The sequence below is a fragment of the Linepithema humile genome, chromosome 5, assembly GCF_040581485.1.
Source record: "Linepithema humile isolate Giens D197 chromosome 5, Lhum_UNIL_v1.0, whole genome shotgun sequence".
Taxonomy (NCBI): domain Eukaryota; kingdom Metazoa; phylum Arthropoda; class Insecta; order Hymenoptera; family Formicidae; genus Linepithema; species Linepithema humile.
The window spans coordinates 24,956,947-24,973,583 of NC_090132.1; the positions used below are offsets into that span (position 1 = coordinate 24,956,947).

The 16,637-nt window shown below is 36.2% G+C and overlaps 2 protein-coding genes across 13 annotated transcripts in view; one reads left to right on the forward strand and one right to left on the reverse strand.

Annotated features, from left to right (window-relative positions):
* The first annotated feature begins 135 nt into the window (after window positions 1-135).
* On the forward strand, window positions 136-14,236 carry LOC105675133 (dicarboxylate carrier UCP2). Of its 9 annotated transcripts, none has more exons than XR_010890357.1 (8): window positions 136-358; window positions 521-644; window positions 737-946; window positions 1,032-1,161; window positions 1,270-1,601; window positions 1,703-4,350; window positions 4,505-4,810; window positions 8,080-8,471. XR_010890357.1 is itself a non-coding variant. In XM_067355697.1 (6 exons), exons 2-6 carry the CDS (start codon window positions 8,492-8,494, stop codon window positions 12,958-12,960), a joined length of 951 nt encoding a protein of 316 aa, XP_067211798.1. In that variant the 5' UTR covers window positions 4,505-4,810; window positions 8,080-8,491; the 3' UTR covers window positions 12,961-14,236. The 9 variants fall into 9 exon arrangements, 5 of the variants coding, with proteins under 5 accessions (XP_067211798.1, XP_012227433.1, XP_012227432.1 ...); XR_010890356.1 differs by having other exon boundaries at window positions 740-946; XR_010890359.1 differs by having other exon boundaries at window positions 158-213.
* Window positions 14,237-15,424: 1,188 nt separating this feature from the next.
* LOC105675129 (cytosolic carboxypeptidase 1-like) overlaps window positions 15,425-16,637 on the reverse strand; it is a 30,915-nt gene continuing 29,702 nt past the window's right edge. For 2 of the 4 annotated variants that reach the window (XM_012371989.2, XM_012371997.2), the window contains 2 exons: window positions 16,474-16,617; window positions 15,425-16,092 (listed from right to left, as the gene is read on the reverse strand). In XM_012371989.2, coding sequence (XP_012227412.1) covers window positions 16,506-16,617 — 112 coding nt within the window. In that variant the 3' untranslated portion in view covers window positions 15,425-16,092; window positions 16,474-16,505. Of the gene's footprint in view, window positions 16,093-16,462; window positions 16,618-16,637 lie in introns of all 4 variants that reach the window. The other 2 variants (XM_012371988.2, XM_012371990.2) reach the window with 2 other exon arrangements.

Sequence of the window (16,637 nt, forward strand, 5' to 3'; positions counted from 1 at the left end):
ACTTAACGTGGCCAATCCAATTCTTTTACTGATTTTAGTTCTTGTTTAGTTTTCTCGTTAAAAACTCACCCTATACTACATCTAGTTTCTTTGTTATAATTATTTGTAAGACCTTCCATTCTATTTCATTTTCATTAGCCATGCTTGTAAATGATTTCATACAAGCAGGTAGTGGTAGTATTACGAATATTTGACAAGGCGTGTCCATTATATGTACGTAAACTAACGCGAAACATTTTGTAAACACTTTTAAATACACAGATATAACTAGTGCATAATGTGCACATAGATCGTGTCTATTGTAATATTATGTTGCATGAAATAGCATGAAAATCGTAAATCTAATAAAAGCCTCACTGTGAGTAAATTATAGGTTTGTTATTAAATTGTGTCAATATTAGTTTTCATTACATTTGTGGGTGTAATGCTATTACTAATGAAGCAGTGTAAATCTATATAGAAGCTAATTTCAGCATTCTGCAAGATGTTAAAAAATCTACTCATTGTTTACATTTTTCAGAAGAAATACATATATGACATATCGTGATACACATCACAGATACATATCAAGCACATATCATTAACACATTGCAACTTATAAGAGACTTGTCTAATTGATTAGCTGCTTAACATTTTTATAACTTGTGAGTATAAATAAACTGTTATGAGTGAACAAACTATACATATAAATGAATATTTTACTTTATTTAATACTTGATTTGATTTTATCTGAAAGTAGGTCAAAATGAATTATGGAAAAAAGTCTCCTAGTATGGGAACACCGTCGGTGTATTCCCATGTCACTACCGCTCGCAGCAGTGCAAATCTTAGATCGTCAAGATCAGCTCGCAGTGTAAAAATTCCATGGTATCAGAAACCAATTATAACACATGCCTTTGTACTTGACATTCAAAGAGGTTCTATGTTCACTGCTATATTTTCATTGGTATGTATTTAATAAAGATATTTTTAGTTTTAGAAACATTTTTTTATTGTTTAAGTAATCCAAAACAAAATATATATCTTTTCAGTGTTTAGCCTTTTTCACAATATGTACAGCCATTTTTGATATCTACTGCCTTTCACAAGCTACACCTGGCTCCACACATTACGGATATTATATCCTATCATATGAATTTGTTTACGTGGGCAATCAACATAGTAAGTTTATTTTCTAACATTAAATTTGATACAATTTTTTTAGATATAAGGATATAAATAATTTAAATGTTGGTTATATTATAAAGCTATATATCTTTTTTCTTTCAGTTCGTAATGCTCTAATTGTGTTTGCACTATTCTCCATGCTGGGTGGATTAGTTATCGTTATAACTTCTTCAATATTGATCGTAGCTCTGCGGAAAGAATATGAGAAGAAAATAGTGCCATGGCTGTATAGTTTTGCTATTTTTGCTATTTTCAGACTATTCGCTTTTGTATTTGCAAGCATTGTCAATGATATGATATTCGCCTATAACATTATGATGTGTCTTCTATGGATACTATTCACCTGCATTTCTGCATATGGCTGGCTTCTCGTATATTCCTTTTATATTGAATTATCCGATTTGACAAGATTAGAAGATCTGGCTCATCTGCGGGTATGATATTTTTATTTTATTATTATTTTGTAATCGTAAAACGTATAACAGAAAGTTCTATAGTTAAAAAATTCGAAATTAAAAATATTTTATTTTTTTAGATTGGTACAATGCAATCTCTAAACGCATCGACAACTCATTCTATTGCTGGTTCTCGACCGACAACGCCTCATAGCGCAGTATCAACTATGCCTGTTAATTAAATAATAATAATAATAATACAGTGGATAAAAAAGAGGCACATTGTTACTCTGAGATAAATTTTACAAAGAAAAAAAATATTGCTATCAGGTACTATATTTTATATATCAGTAGAAATACAATGCAAAATCTTTAATAGAAACATTTTAGTAATATATTTTTAGTAATATATTTTTTTTTGTATAAAGTTAAAAAAAAGAACGATGTGCAAATATCTTTTTTATTCACTGTATATTTGACATACATACATTTTCTCTCGTGTTTCTAACATACATATCGTGACAAAAGAAAATAATTTTAAAACTTTAAATTAAGATGTGAACACTGACAATTATACATTATGCACAAAGAATTTGATAAGAAAGTTGCATGCAGCTGTAGCTTTTTTATTTTATAGATTGAATAATTATCGTAAAATACGAATGCTTATTTGCTACAGCAATGGGCTTTATTAGTGATAGATTTGCGCATTTGCGAAATTATTACACTAGTTCCGTCCACGTATAAGACGCATAATTAGATTTATAATTAACATATCATGTATGTATCTCATGATACATGGATTGATGTATTCCGTCCATTTATACTTACATATAGCTAAAATTATAATATTACTAAAGTTTATTATTGAAACTCTCTAATATTAAATTTTTTTGAACAGAATATAATTATATTACGCGATTATTCTTGTGAATAATTTCCAATCGTAAACCAAAGGCAAATAGGAATATGATTTTTATTGTTTAACATATCCAATCAAGCCTGAAACTCATAATCTTGTTCTAAGCACAAGTTGAAATTCTATTTTTATATGTTGATAATAATTATTAACGCATTTATGTTTTATATCAGTGTATAAATATATTTTAATGAATTGACAGAATAGCATTTATCTCTTTTATCTGTTGCGATTAATTTCCATAGTGCTGAAATCTGTAATCAGAGAACTCGTCGGACGAATGGCTTGTTTATAAAAACTTATAGAAATTTATGTTCAAATAATCATTTAAAATTTTTCCAAAATTTTATATGATTACTTTAGAATTTTATTTCTACAGTGATTTATTCGGCATATAAAGATGACTTATTCACAATCTCTTGCACTTTGCATTGGAAATATATCTCTTGGATTATGTAATATGTATTTTTAAAATACAAATGTACAATATGCCTAATTCCAATCTTGTGTAATATTTCGCATAATTAATATCTAAAAGAAGCTTGCGTTAAAAGAATATCGTAACAATAAGTAAAGATTGTAAATTCGAATAATATCAATTGAAATATTATACCGATAGACACAATTAAGTATATTAGATGGAAATAGGAGTCTCAAGAATCGATTGACTCGTTTGTATAGTGACAGATCTCGTTCGAGAAGAGTGTCTCGACTCCAAGGATACTGCATTCGTGTTAGCGTGATCCTCCTCGGAATCCGTGTACGAATCCCGTTCTCTTTGGATGGGACTCCTTCGACGTTCTCTCGAAGTGCCTTTTGTCACCATATAACCGATCAACAAAATCGCTCTACCCAATAAAGTTAATAGGAACACGCCAATCATCGATAAGAGATGTTGGATTATACTGAGTGCTCCGGTAGCGATGTACATAGCGATTGCCAAACACATGGTGAGGTCAGCGTGACGATAATTATCGCCATTTACTGACACCTGATTCTTTGGCGATGAGCAATGCTACGATTATTTGCTACATTCATTCGCGAAATGTCTTTTTTAATTTAATTTGTTTTTCATGATTTTATATGAGATAATTTTGAAATAATTATTATTACAGCTCGTCTATTGATTTTTCAAGACAAGTTATTTATCTAATTTTAAAAGTGTTTTCATCGTTTGATTGTCGAGTCCAAGCATCAATTAATCATTTCAATGTTTTATTATCAAATAGTCACGACATTCAATGTCCTAGAATTCCCCACTTGAAATCATTCATTTTCAATGCACATCGTACTTGATACAAGTATGAGTATCGTATATGGCACAAATTTATATATATATATAGGTTTTTAAAGTTACTTTAATATAGCATCATAAAACATCAATAAAGTCTACGAGATATCGCAAAGTCAAAGTACAAAGAACGGTCGTTACTGCGTATTGATCAGCTAATCTGATCAACCGGATTTGGATAAGTAGTTTTCTTAAATAAAAATCTTACGTATGCGGCTCGTTGCTATCAGGCATTTTCAAATACATTGTTCATGCCTAATAATTCAATAAACTAATTTATTATAACTTATACGTGGCGATCCATTTATTTCGCATATTTAATAGTTTTTTAAGTATGCTTCTTTACATTTTTTCCAGAAATTAAAACAAATATGTTACATCATAAAGAAAAAGAAAGGCATGAAAAAAATGCTATTGAAAATATATTATCTCTATCCGTTAAAACTAATATAATGTTATTACGTGAAAGCGTAACTTGTTGTGCAATGCTATTAGTGAATTATGTCACAGCTACACCGTCATTGTTTGAAACCTTTGAAATATGAGTAGCCGACGTCACAAAATGTCAATATTCTGACGTAAGTGGTCACCTGAGTTGGGAATAAAATATATATAACACAGAGGGAATTACGAACTTTGACGCAATCAAACTTTATAATCATTTAATACGCATTAAGAGGTAAATTAAACGTTTATTTTTTTATTTTATTCAGCTATTCTGTTTGATTTCAGTGGAACATCCGACTTTTCTCACAACACGCCACGATGACGCACAATCTCGACATCCACCTAAAGGGGTGCGGATTCGCCCTCAGCGGAGAGCGCATATGCATTATCCTCGGCTGCGATTGCCACCACGCTTCTAGAAATTATCGATTTCTGCAAGCTCAACGTTCCTTGGCGGAGGATGACGCCACAAACGACTGTTCATTGGTCGGGACAGGCTTTGGACTTCCGCCGTTCGTCGGCGAGCCGGTATAAACGGTGCTTTCTCTCACCTCCTTTCAGTTGTGTTGTTATCCACTCACTGTACACTTGGTAAGTAAAGTGTGCTTTTTTTTTATTATTATTTTGTTTATTTGACAATTTAATAACATTGCAGCTTTAACGCTGTATGTAGCGTTTTAATTTTGATTTTTGCATATTTTTTCATTTTATTTTTTGTATCAAAAATCGGAGAGCAATTCTCTCGTCGTTCGAACTGTATTATTATTTATTACATACGTTATTATTTCTCAAATATTTTTTTTTTAATATACGTAGCAAACGTGTAGTGTTGGTTAAGAATGGTCCTTCGTTGTATTTTATAACTCTCTCAAGGATCTCTCAAGGTTGGTTACAAAACACGATAATATCATAAATAATATGATTGTCAACGTGTGCCATGTCCTATCTTTGTTTTATCGTGGGATTTTGCCACTCGGTAAAAAAAAAATCAATATTCAGTGACATTTGGATTGTAAATGATACCTTGCGATATCTATTAAGCCAAATATTAAAACGCGACAGTTGAATACACACTAAGTTATGAGATATGTACACTGTTATTATAAATTTCTAAATTTTCTGCGCAGTTTAGATAATTTGTTGTATTTATCAGGCATTTATTACGCATTTCGGTTGTGTAACGAGAAGGTAAACAAAGATTATTTTACAAATGCAACACGCTATTTTAATAATACGTTAAAAGATAAATTTTTGGCAATTGTTGATATACCTAATATAATTTCTTTAATATTTAATTTTGTTTATAATTGCAAAAAGTCAGAAGAGGTTTTCACGCGAGAAACATGGTTCACGTATTCCGCTTCTATTAGCGCCGTTAGCTGTTTATTGATCATATAATCGTTTTTCTCTGTAATGTATTAATATCCATGGCATGAGTCTCATTATCTAGCTAATTACGATTAACGTTGACCGATGTTATTGACCCGTCACGTAAAAATCGACTCGTCGGGCATGCGTTGATCGGATGCAGTGTGTATGATCGCGATGAAGAATTTTTCCCATGCGTGCCGGCGTCGTTTTATTCGCATATATATACACATATTCGCGAGTCAACAATTTACACAATTTGGCGAAATTCGAGTCGCGCTGCGACGGACATAGCGGCGTCGCGGAAGTTGAGCGCGGTACCTGCGTTTCTTGGTGCACTGCATATGCGCGTACCGCATCGAGTTCGCTACATCGATTCACCCACGCCGGTGGCACATGCCAAATACTGAGAATAAATACTTTTGCGTGCCCGGTTGCAATTATTTCAATATGACTCATAACGTCATTCATTGATCCCGATTCTCGTGACAGATGCATCGTTGGGATTTTCCGAATAAGAATGCGCATTTGACACGTCATCTAGATCGATGTCATTCATATTACAGCGAACAGTTGTTTATGAAAAAAAATTAAGCCTAACTTTATGTTATTAAAATGTCATTAAAATATTACTTCTCTAAAGCGATTAGCATTACGAGAGAATAAAATAAAAAATAGGATTAAAAATTTTGTTGATTAAAAGAAAATTTTGATATCGGTAGTTTCTATATTAGGATACTGCGTCGAGAATACCATATAAGTTTTTCTTTCATACACACTTTTCATTGTGCTTCAGCGTGTTTTCGTGTGCAAGGATACCGCGAGAATTCCGTATTTCGAAGGTTGTCCTGATTTATTTAAAAGGACAGAGCAGCAGGCAAACGATCAATTATTGATTTCCTATTCTAGTTTGTTGATAATCTGATTTATTTTTATTTATGGCACCTTATATGTCAAATATACAAAAAAATTATATAAAAATTAAAAAACCAATGGAAAAAAATATAAAGTTACATAGAATAATTTCCAATTTTTACATTTTTATTAGTTACTCGACAAAAAGAGCTACGCGCGCAAGTTTAATATAGCTTGAGTTTCATTATCTATGATAAACACGTGTGACGTTGCGGAGGCACGGCACCAATGCAAAAGTACTTCGTCACACAGTTAAAATAATTCAAACATTGGACTTTGTGCCACGCTCTTCAAGTGGACATGACATTCGTTCTTTTCTTATATGTGTGTTAGTAAATTTCAAAAGCGCGCTACCGCAATGTGATTATTGGACTTTGTACTAGGTGGATTCGTACGTTGCGCAAATAGCTAATTTAACGCGATTTAATAAACATGTGATTCGTAAAACCTGTGTATCGAGTCAAATAGAGAAATAGAATCGTTATTCAAGCCAGCGATTTCTCCGCAGTTTAACTTTTGAGAAAAAAGCAAAAATACAAAATTCGCTGCCGGGAACTTTTTCTTCAATTGAACGGCAAACTGTATAGTTATAATGTATTGATTCCGCTGTATAATTGATTGTTGCTTAAGTTCAATAAACAAATCAACCAATCGCTACTGATATTTAATAGACACCGTTCTAGAAAACAAAACGATCGAACAAAGTCTATCAATATCTCCCGCGTTCTTTGCACTCGGAGCGCTTTATCCGACCATTTATTTAATCTCGCTCATATTTATTATCAATTTGTGTCGCGGCTCGCATATAAACATATGATCGCGGCTACAAGTCGATCTAATTACGTCCTTTTATGCAACATGCCACCCAAACATTTGTAAGTCAAAATGATGATGTAAACATCAATATACGTATGTGTGAGTAAACATGATAGGCATTGATGTTAATCATCATAATTGTAAATTAAGCCTGCGGGTCTTTCGCCTCACACTGGCAAACCGCCAAGCCGACTAGTCCTCCTTTCATTCTATTCGGCGTTCTATTTCAGTCGTGTGGGTCGTGCCGCGGCCAGAACGTTTTTTCGTACGTAGAAACGAGGATACGTCCGACGCGGCATTTCGTACGCTTCGGTCGTGGGAAACGCGTCGTGGTGACGAGCTAGCGACGAACGGATCTACCAGCGATTAGCGTAACGGTAGGCGTCGCGGCGACGACTTCGATAAGCCGTATTCAAATATTTCAAGATCGTCGCGCGTGCGCATTGATAACGACCTATATCCGAATCGGATATTCGCCGATCGACGGTCGCCAGGAGCACCGCTTTGTTTAATCGTTGACCCCGCGATAACGCACAATCTAGTCTGCTACCTTTGACCGCGGCGCGATTACGTTGCGGTGTACTTTGGCGCTTATCGCTTCATTTCGTAGAATTATCGATTATGCGATATCTCTCCGGTAAGATGAAAGTAACGGACATTGGTGTGCCGGCGACAGTCGCGATCGCACTCGTATCCGATTAACTTTCGCGCTCTCGATTGCTAATTTACTTACAAACTTCTTTCTCGCCGTTTGTTCGCAGGAGAATAGTATGTATAAAGAAGTTCATCATCAGGAAATCAAACACGAGTGCTCGCGATCGGGAGGACTCCACGCGTATCCCGATCACTTCAGGGAAACGCACCTTTAAAGCACCGTTAGATTAATGAACACCTGAAGTTCCTTTGTCCTCTGGCAGGACGTTGTATATAGTGTATATAGAATCTCGCTTGTCCGACGAGAAAAGGGGGATCCTGCTGAGAAAAAGCCGAGCGAGCTCGTGGGATCTTGTCACGCGGGGAATAATCAGCCGGAAGTTTCTCCAAGAGCCCTGCACCATCCTCCGCAAGACCGACACGCGCACTTCCAATCGCACCTCATCAGCAGTAATAGAGGGAAGAAGAAAACAAGAAGGAAAAAAAAAAAGAGAGAAAAGTAACCGAACAGCGGAAATCATGAAGCAGGGAGCGTCGGAAGATTACTCGCTTGGCCTCAAGCTGCTTACCGCGGGCACCGCGGCCTGCATCGCCGATTTAGCCACCTTTCCGTTGGACACCGCCAAAGTTCGAATGCAAGTAAGTAAAATAATCCATTATTCGATCCGCTTATACCCGAAGAGTGACGAGGCTGTGTTTATTATTCATCGAATCGATATCTCACACGCTTGAAATCTTTCAAAGATTGCGGGAGAAGGTCAGGCCCTGCTGCTGGCGGAAGGGTCGGTCCTTGCAGTGAGAGCGAGCCAGCCGGGATTGCTGCAGACCATCGGCAACATCGTCAGATTCGAGGGAGCAAGGTACGTCGTTCATTATCCTAATAGTAATTTAAGGAAACGATGGTAGGTAAATCAACTTTGTTCAATCTTTTAACATTTGTACATATATATATACGCATTTAGAAGTGCAAGACTTCTTTTTTATACGGGCCTTGATTCAATTTAGAACTCATTCGAAACTACTCAAAGAGCTGTTGCTCGTTTGGTTATAAATAATTGTTTCGCATTTGTGAGTATCAATCTCTCTGAAAATAATATTAACCACTCTTCTTGTTTCGGCGTGTGCCAGGTCGAGCTGATCGATTCTTTCGTCACTTATCCGTTGAATTACACATTTGACATACGTAGAGTACAAAGAAAACTTATTAAAAATAAACTCGGAATAAATAATAATTGAATATCTAGCACAATGTGTTAGTAATTGCGGATTGATTCAAATATAAATGACTATTGATTTGAACTTTTCCTTTACATTATCCTGTGTACGATATGATTCGAGCGTAATTCGAATACGGCAACATCATATGTTTGCAGTGGATGTTTGCCAAGCTGTATGTATGCGATCACTTTGTTTAACCATTATGACATAAATCGATTGGGTAAATAATCGTGTACTCCAGTCTCGTGATATGTCAGTGAAGGAAGGATCGATGAGAATGATAGCGGTGACACTCATCGTATTTTCATCGGAATTTCGCTCGATATCTGGCACACGTGCGTTAAAACGACACTTTCCGCTCTTTCTGGGGAAACTTTTCTAAAGCATTAATTTCCAGACAAATATGATTTCAATCTCGCCTCTCGATCGGGTGTCGTGGACAAGCGCTCTTTCTGCAATAACCTATTGTAGGCAGCCTACTCTGTAATTGTTTTTTACATAACGCAATTTATATGCGCATTTCTATGTAGAATAGTGAAAAGAATGGCTTTCAAGAATTTATTACATTCTTTAAAGGTCGAAAGATGTAGAGCGAATCGAACGTGACGAGCCTTGTCGACGGCATTCTCGTCGATTCTTTTTATCATTTTTATTATTCTTACTATTTTATTTCTTTCACGCACGCGAGTTGTCTCTCTTTTCGTTACCTCGTTTGTAAGATAATTGATAATTCATCTTTCTTTTTTGTGCAAAATGCTAGATCTTTATCAATTTTTGCAAGATAATTTCAGTTACAACATACTGCATAATACGAGCGAACGTGACGTTTTATATAAACTTTTTTTGTACGCCACGTGAAACATCACGAAATTTCTTTTTACCTTTGATAGCAGTTGCTGATGGAATCGTTTAAAAATTTCGAGAGACAACCCGCTTATCCCTCTTACGTCTCCCCTCCGTGATATTTTTAAGTTCTCACACGGTTTCTCTCCTTTCTTTCTCAGTTTCTCTTCTTGGTTTTATTTCAATTATCTTGTCTAGCGACGGTTTATACTTTCCCGACCACCAGTGCCTTCTTTCATTGAATTTTGAGCCGCGGTACAACATTACAATTCGTGACTTCGGCTGGTGATGACGCACGCTCTCTCCCGGTTATTTCTCGGCCTTTGGGCCGCTTCTCTTTTCTCTCGCGCGTCTCCGATCTGTAAATCACTCGATTAACGAAACGATGTTGACTTTCGCTAAAGCATTCGATGTCTGGGAAGATTACGGCGCTTGTTTGATTGAAATCGCGCAGGAAAATAAAAAGAGGGAAAAAGGGGAAGAGAGAAGAAAAAAAGAAAAATTGCGCGATATTTGTATCAAAGGCGAGCGATGTAAAAAAAAATGCAACGAGATAGAGAGCAAAAGAGAGAGAGAGAAATGTGTACCAAAAAAAAAAAAAATAAGCCCCGGGGATGCATTTGAGGGTGAATTGTGAGGGCGGTGAGCTTGAGCGAGGGTGGTTACAGGAGCCTGTACGGAGGTCTGTCCGCGGGACTCCAGAGACAGATGTGTTTCGCCGGCATACGGTTGGGCCTCTACGACAGCGTGAAGTCACTCTACGCTGGAATCTTCGACGGTACATCCAACAAACTCCTAACTTTTTGATAATATATTCTCCTGCGACACACAAATAGCCGTGGATACAATCCCGCCTTTCTACACACGCATACATGCCACACATATATCAGAACACACACGTCTCGACATATATTAGCAATGCAGTAGATTCGCGTACATATCCGTGTTGGACAATATTTTGCGAATAATAATTGCGAATTGTAATTGCAAAAATGTTACTCCTCGAAGAGCGCATAAAATTGTGCAAAAATTTATTTACATTTGTAGACAAAAAATTTAAACGTATATATAATAATTGCTAATTTTTTTGTACATTTTTGCTTTGAAAATGAAATGTATATAAGTATTGCATAGAGAAAATTTAGAAATGATGAATTTTATACTTTCTCTAAAGTTTATTATCGTTAAACTCAATGTTTTGAAAAGATACTGAATTATACGAATGTCGCCCAACACTGACATATACACAGACACATATACCCACGAATGGCGGATTATTATTATCGGCTACTCGCTTTACAACGACGAAAGCTCTTGCAAACTCTACGCGCGGATCGGATTGCCTCGGCTGAAGATGCTCGAAACGTGCATTCTTCCTTGTTCTTCGTCGTTTTCGAGGCTGAAAGAGAGAAAAAGGGAGATAGAAGGAAAGATAAGTTAACAGTAAGAAAGTAGAAATAGGGGAGCTGAAAGATTAATATACAACGAATAAATTATTACGTTTGAAACGAAAATTTATACGTTTATACGTATCTTTTATAATTTTCACTCGCTGCATTGAACAATTGAGAAACTATTATATATTTATTCTACTGCAATTATGAGAAAAGTTTCAATTCGACAAAATAATATTTATACATAGAACCACAAACTTATGTTATAATATTTAAATATATTTACCAACTGTAATAACTTGAAACAATTTATTTTTGACGAATCGCTGAAGCTTTTTCTCAAGTTTTGCTTAAAGTTAAACATATTTTTTTTTTTTCGCGATTCAATCGCTATATAAATATTGGACATCCACAGACGAATAAATAGCGCTTTCGAATTTTGCTATCGTATCGTTTTATATATTTTTTACGCGAAAGTTTATATGACACGGTTGCTATTCTAACTTTATCGACAAATTAATTTTGTTTCCGCAATTGTTCGGCACGACTTATATTCTTCACAATCGAAATTTTACTATTTGTAATTAACATCAAACTCTAAAAAGTTTATTACTTCATCACTTGTAAGCAGTAAAAATATCTCGTTAAAAGCGACATTGGTTGATTAGAAAGCATTTAATGAGTCAATAAAAAGTGATTGACGCGTAATCCGCGTCTGTCCTATCCGATATTAACTTTTAATCTATCCTCCACGACGATCATCGCTCTTCACTATTCACTTTTATTTTAGCAGGTAATAATAGGAGCGGTACCTCGATGAATATCGGCGTACGCGTCGCTGCGGGAATCACAACAGGCGCTTTGGCAGTGCTGCTTGCTCAGCCGACCGACGTCGTCAAGATCCGCATGCAGGCTGGAAATAATGGGCGATCATCGGCGAGGTATAGCTCCACCCTGCAGGCGTATAAGAATATTGCCAACGTGGAAGGCGCGAAAGGCCTCTGGAAAGGTGAGAAAACATCGTTATTCTCTCTCTTCAAATTTCAAAATTATTTCAGACAAATACAAAAATATATGCAAGACATGAACATCGAGAAAAAGATATCATTCTATGAATTAATCTGACCGCTATCCTCGTCATTCGCAGGAACTTTGCCGAACATCTCGCGAAACGTTATCGTGAACGTCGCGGAGATCGTCTGTTATGATATCATCAAGGATCTCATCCTCGCCAGCGGCTATCTCCGCGATGGAATACCGTGCCACTTCACAGCGGCGACGGTTGCGGGACTCTGCACCACCCTGGCGGCGAGTCCTGTGGATGTCGTGAAGACGCGCTACATGAACAGCGCCGCCGGCGAGTACAAGGGCGCGATCGACTGCGCCATCAAGACCTTCGTCCAGGAGGGCCCGAGCGCGTTCTACAAGGGCTTCGTACCGAGTTTCTCGCGCTTGGTGTCCTGGAACATCGTACTGTGGATAACTTACGAGCAGATGAAGCTACAGATGAAGAAACTGCACGGCATCGAATGAAGTTCCCGGTCACTGATTGTCCAGCGGAAAGATCGGCGTAATCCATTGTAATCCTGCGTTGTCGAAATTCACATAGAAAATTAGCATTTGTTTAGGTAAAATCAAATTAAACGTATCGAAAGTTCTGGTATTCCGTCAAAGAACAGATTAAAATGACGACTCCATTGTCAGCCGATGATGATGATGGCGAATATCTTCATATTATCTACTGCTTTTTTCGTTGCTTGATGTGAACGTGCGCACAGCTTATCACTGAATTATTCCACGTTAGTCATTAATCTGTGAAAAATTATTTGAGGATATATAATGATTAATACGATCACGATAAGGCCGATAATGCCGTGTTCGGTTCACTCCGGCTTTCGTTTATACGTACACGAGTACAACAGTGGACATTTTGTAGTAATTTGTACGAAGCCGATTTTGGCTACGTCAGCTTTATACACGTGTAATAAAGCATTAGGCTAAATTTCGATAAGATTATACGACGATTACATGGGCTACACTAACGCGCGAAATCGACAATAATGTTATTGAAGTTCATTCCGACGTCTTTGCTTAAATCAGATAGAGTCTTACGGAGAACTGTAATCGCCAGTTAACGAATCCTACTTTTAGCGTTGTTTTAATTAATTGATTCGTAGGTGCAGCGTGCAATTTTTTGCATATGCAACATAATCTCGATTGAATCAATTAATATTGTACAGGGCACAATTTTTATAGTAATTTTAATCAACGAATTTTTTAATTACATTGCCATTAAATAATTTAATCTGCGAGCGGCAGCGTTGAAGAATCATTTGGTACTAAATTTTTCATTGTTACGTATGTTTGTTATTTGTAATGAAATGTGTACATTGCCAACTCTTATATGTTGACAATGCGAAAATGTTTTGAAATGCCTATATCCGCGTAATATATCTGCGTATCGTCGAATTTCGATGACGATAACGATTTGATCTTAAAAAAAATGACGTATACAAGTATAGTATACAACCATGTGACTGACTATGCTTAATTGATAAAGTGTTTTTACCGAGAATTAGATTGCCGAGTTAAACATTTGTTTAGCCAGTTGTTATCAAATAGCCAATTGTTAGCAATGTTGACAGCAAATTTTATCAAATAATTAACAGGAAATTGATCATATTTGCTGTCAATCGGTCAATATTTTGCTTATTTGACAGTGATGAAAGATGCTTCTGTTAGAAAGCAATATATACATATATAAACAGTTTCGCTATAAATTCTGAAAATAATATAGAAATGCAAAATGCCAGATTGTGATCTATACCTTTCCTATTTTCAGAGTTCGAACATTGATTGCCATTAATACTGCACGCCGCACTTTGTTGTATTTATATTTAATTTCTATAAAATTGCATTGCTTATTTCGATACTGCTCAGCATATCTAAGTAAAATAAATCAAATTCCGCCCGCAATTGTTAACTTTTGATAGATTCTTTTTATGTCACACAGTTATGATGCTTTTAATAACACTTACTCTCTACTTTACTCTATTGGCGTTGTCATAAAAACAGTGCATTTTGAACTGCTCAAATTGTGACAATAGATATGCAAAATCATTCACACAAATCATCGCACTTTATCTTGATAAGACCTCTCATCTATTCTACGTTATTGCTGTTGTTAAGAAAACAGTGCATCTCTCTCTCTCTCTCTCGGACCACTCGAGTCGAAGACGTCCCATTATCCAATCGTTTCTCAATCAGGATCTCTCTCTCTGCCCCACTATTGGCGTTATCAACAAAATGACGCATCTCGGACCACTCGAGTTGCAGCACCTCCCCTTTCGCACGGTACCCTTTGCGCGAATCGTCGTTTACCTAAATAAGACCTTTCTTCCGCCTTACTATTGGCATATTCAAGGAATTCTCACGACATGCCTCGGACCATTCCAGTTGCAGCATTCTTTGCGCGAATCGTCGCTGATCTAAACAAAACACATTCTCCCTTCTATTCTTCTATTGGCGTTGTCAACAAAATGACGCATCTCGGACCACTTGAGTTGCAGCACCTCCCCTTTCGCACGGTACCCTTTGCGCGAATCGTCGTTTACCTAAATAAGACCTTTCTTCCGCCTTACTATTGGCATATTCAAGGAATTCTCACGACACGCCTCGGACCATTCCAGTTGCAGCATCCCCCACCTTTCACGCAGCATTCTTTGTGCGAATCGTCGCTGATCTAAACAAAACACATTCTCCCATCTATTCTTCTATTGGCGTTGTCAACAAAATGACGCATCTCGGACCACTCCAAATGCAGCACCCCACCCTTCGCACGCCGTCCTTTCGCGTGAATCGCTACTTGATTTCAACAAGACCTTTCTTCTAATTTACTTATGGGCGTTGTGGAAAACACGATGCGTCTCGATTCACTTCAGTCCGTTCGCACCGGGAAATTTTAGGATGAGAGGTCTCACAAAATCTGTACAGAGAATCACAGCTCAGTAACATTTATTTTCTATATTTATATAATCACATTGTATGTGTACAAAGTATAGAGCGAGGTAACAATACGAGAGAATAAATGTAAAACAATTCTCTTTTCTGGTATTATTTAAAATTTGCTGCACTTATGATTCCAATTTCCGCAAAATGTAAAACTTTCTAAATGTCATTTTTTATTGCTATGTTTAGATCTCACGCATTCAACTCTCAAATTTTATTTTCAAGCTAAATAATCGCACGCGGTCATATTAACTTAAAATATAGTACCCCCACACTCTTTAAATCTATAATCTCGTTAAATTTAATTTGCAAAGTATTGATTTCTGGATATATGCAAATTGCGATGTACATAGATAGTAGCTCAGAACATTTGTTACCAGTTTCAAATAAACGTTGTTGCACATATTTTTCTTTGCGATGTATCACTTATTGTTAGCGCACTATTATTTTATTATTCAGAACGGAAATTTGTATAAACTTTCGAGTCTATGCTGAAAATTAAATATCGAATTTCGTCGTTGAAGTAAATATTCTGCGACACTTGACTAAAGTGCAGTTTCCTAAGTCTCGAAATCGGATTCGTTGGATTCGCTACTGGAAGATACTTCGTCGTCTATGCATCTTGATTCTTCAGGAACATGCTCCTCTATGGAAATTCTAAAAACAAGCATAATTATTAACAAAAAAATATATTGACCGATAAATAAGCGAAATTTCGATCAGCCGAAGGTAAGTTAATAAGTACATACAAGTTTGATAATTATTTTTAATCGTCAAAGTTAAATTATAACGATTCCGCGCTTAAATTATTATTATGATTAAATTATTATTGTTAGTTAATTATTTCGGACCGCCAAATATTAGCAATGTTGACAGCAAATTTGCTGTTAGTCCGCCAGCACTGCTAACATTTTGCTTACTGAGCTTACTGAGTATATTAAGTTGATCGATAATAAAACATATACATTGTTAATACAGGACCATACAATAAAGCATTAAATTTGCAATTCGCGCACACGTAACGTACATAAATCTTGCCTTATATTGCAATTGCTTAATTATTTCGATTGCTAAGAAAGTGCCGTAGTATGGTGTATAGCGTGCTTATCCTGAATACATTTTGGAATTTTCCGCGACTTTCGTAAAACACACTTTCTCGGGCAACAGGCTTGCTCCTTCGATCTATATCGAATAATACATCA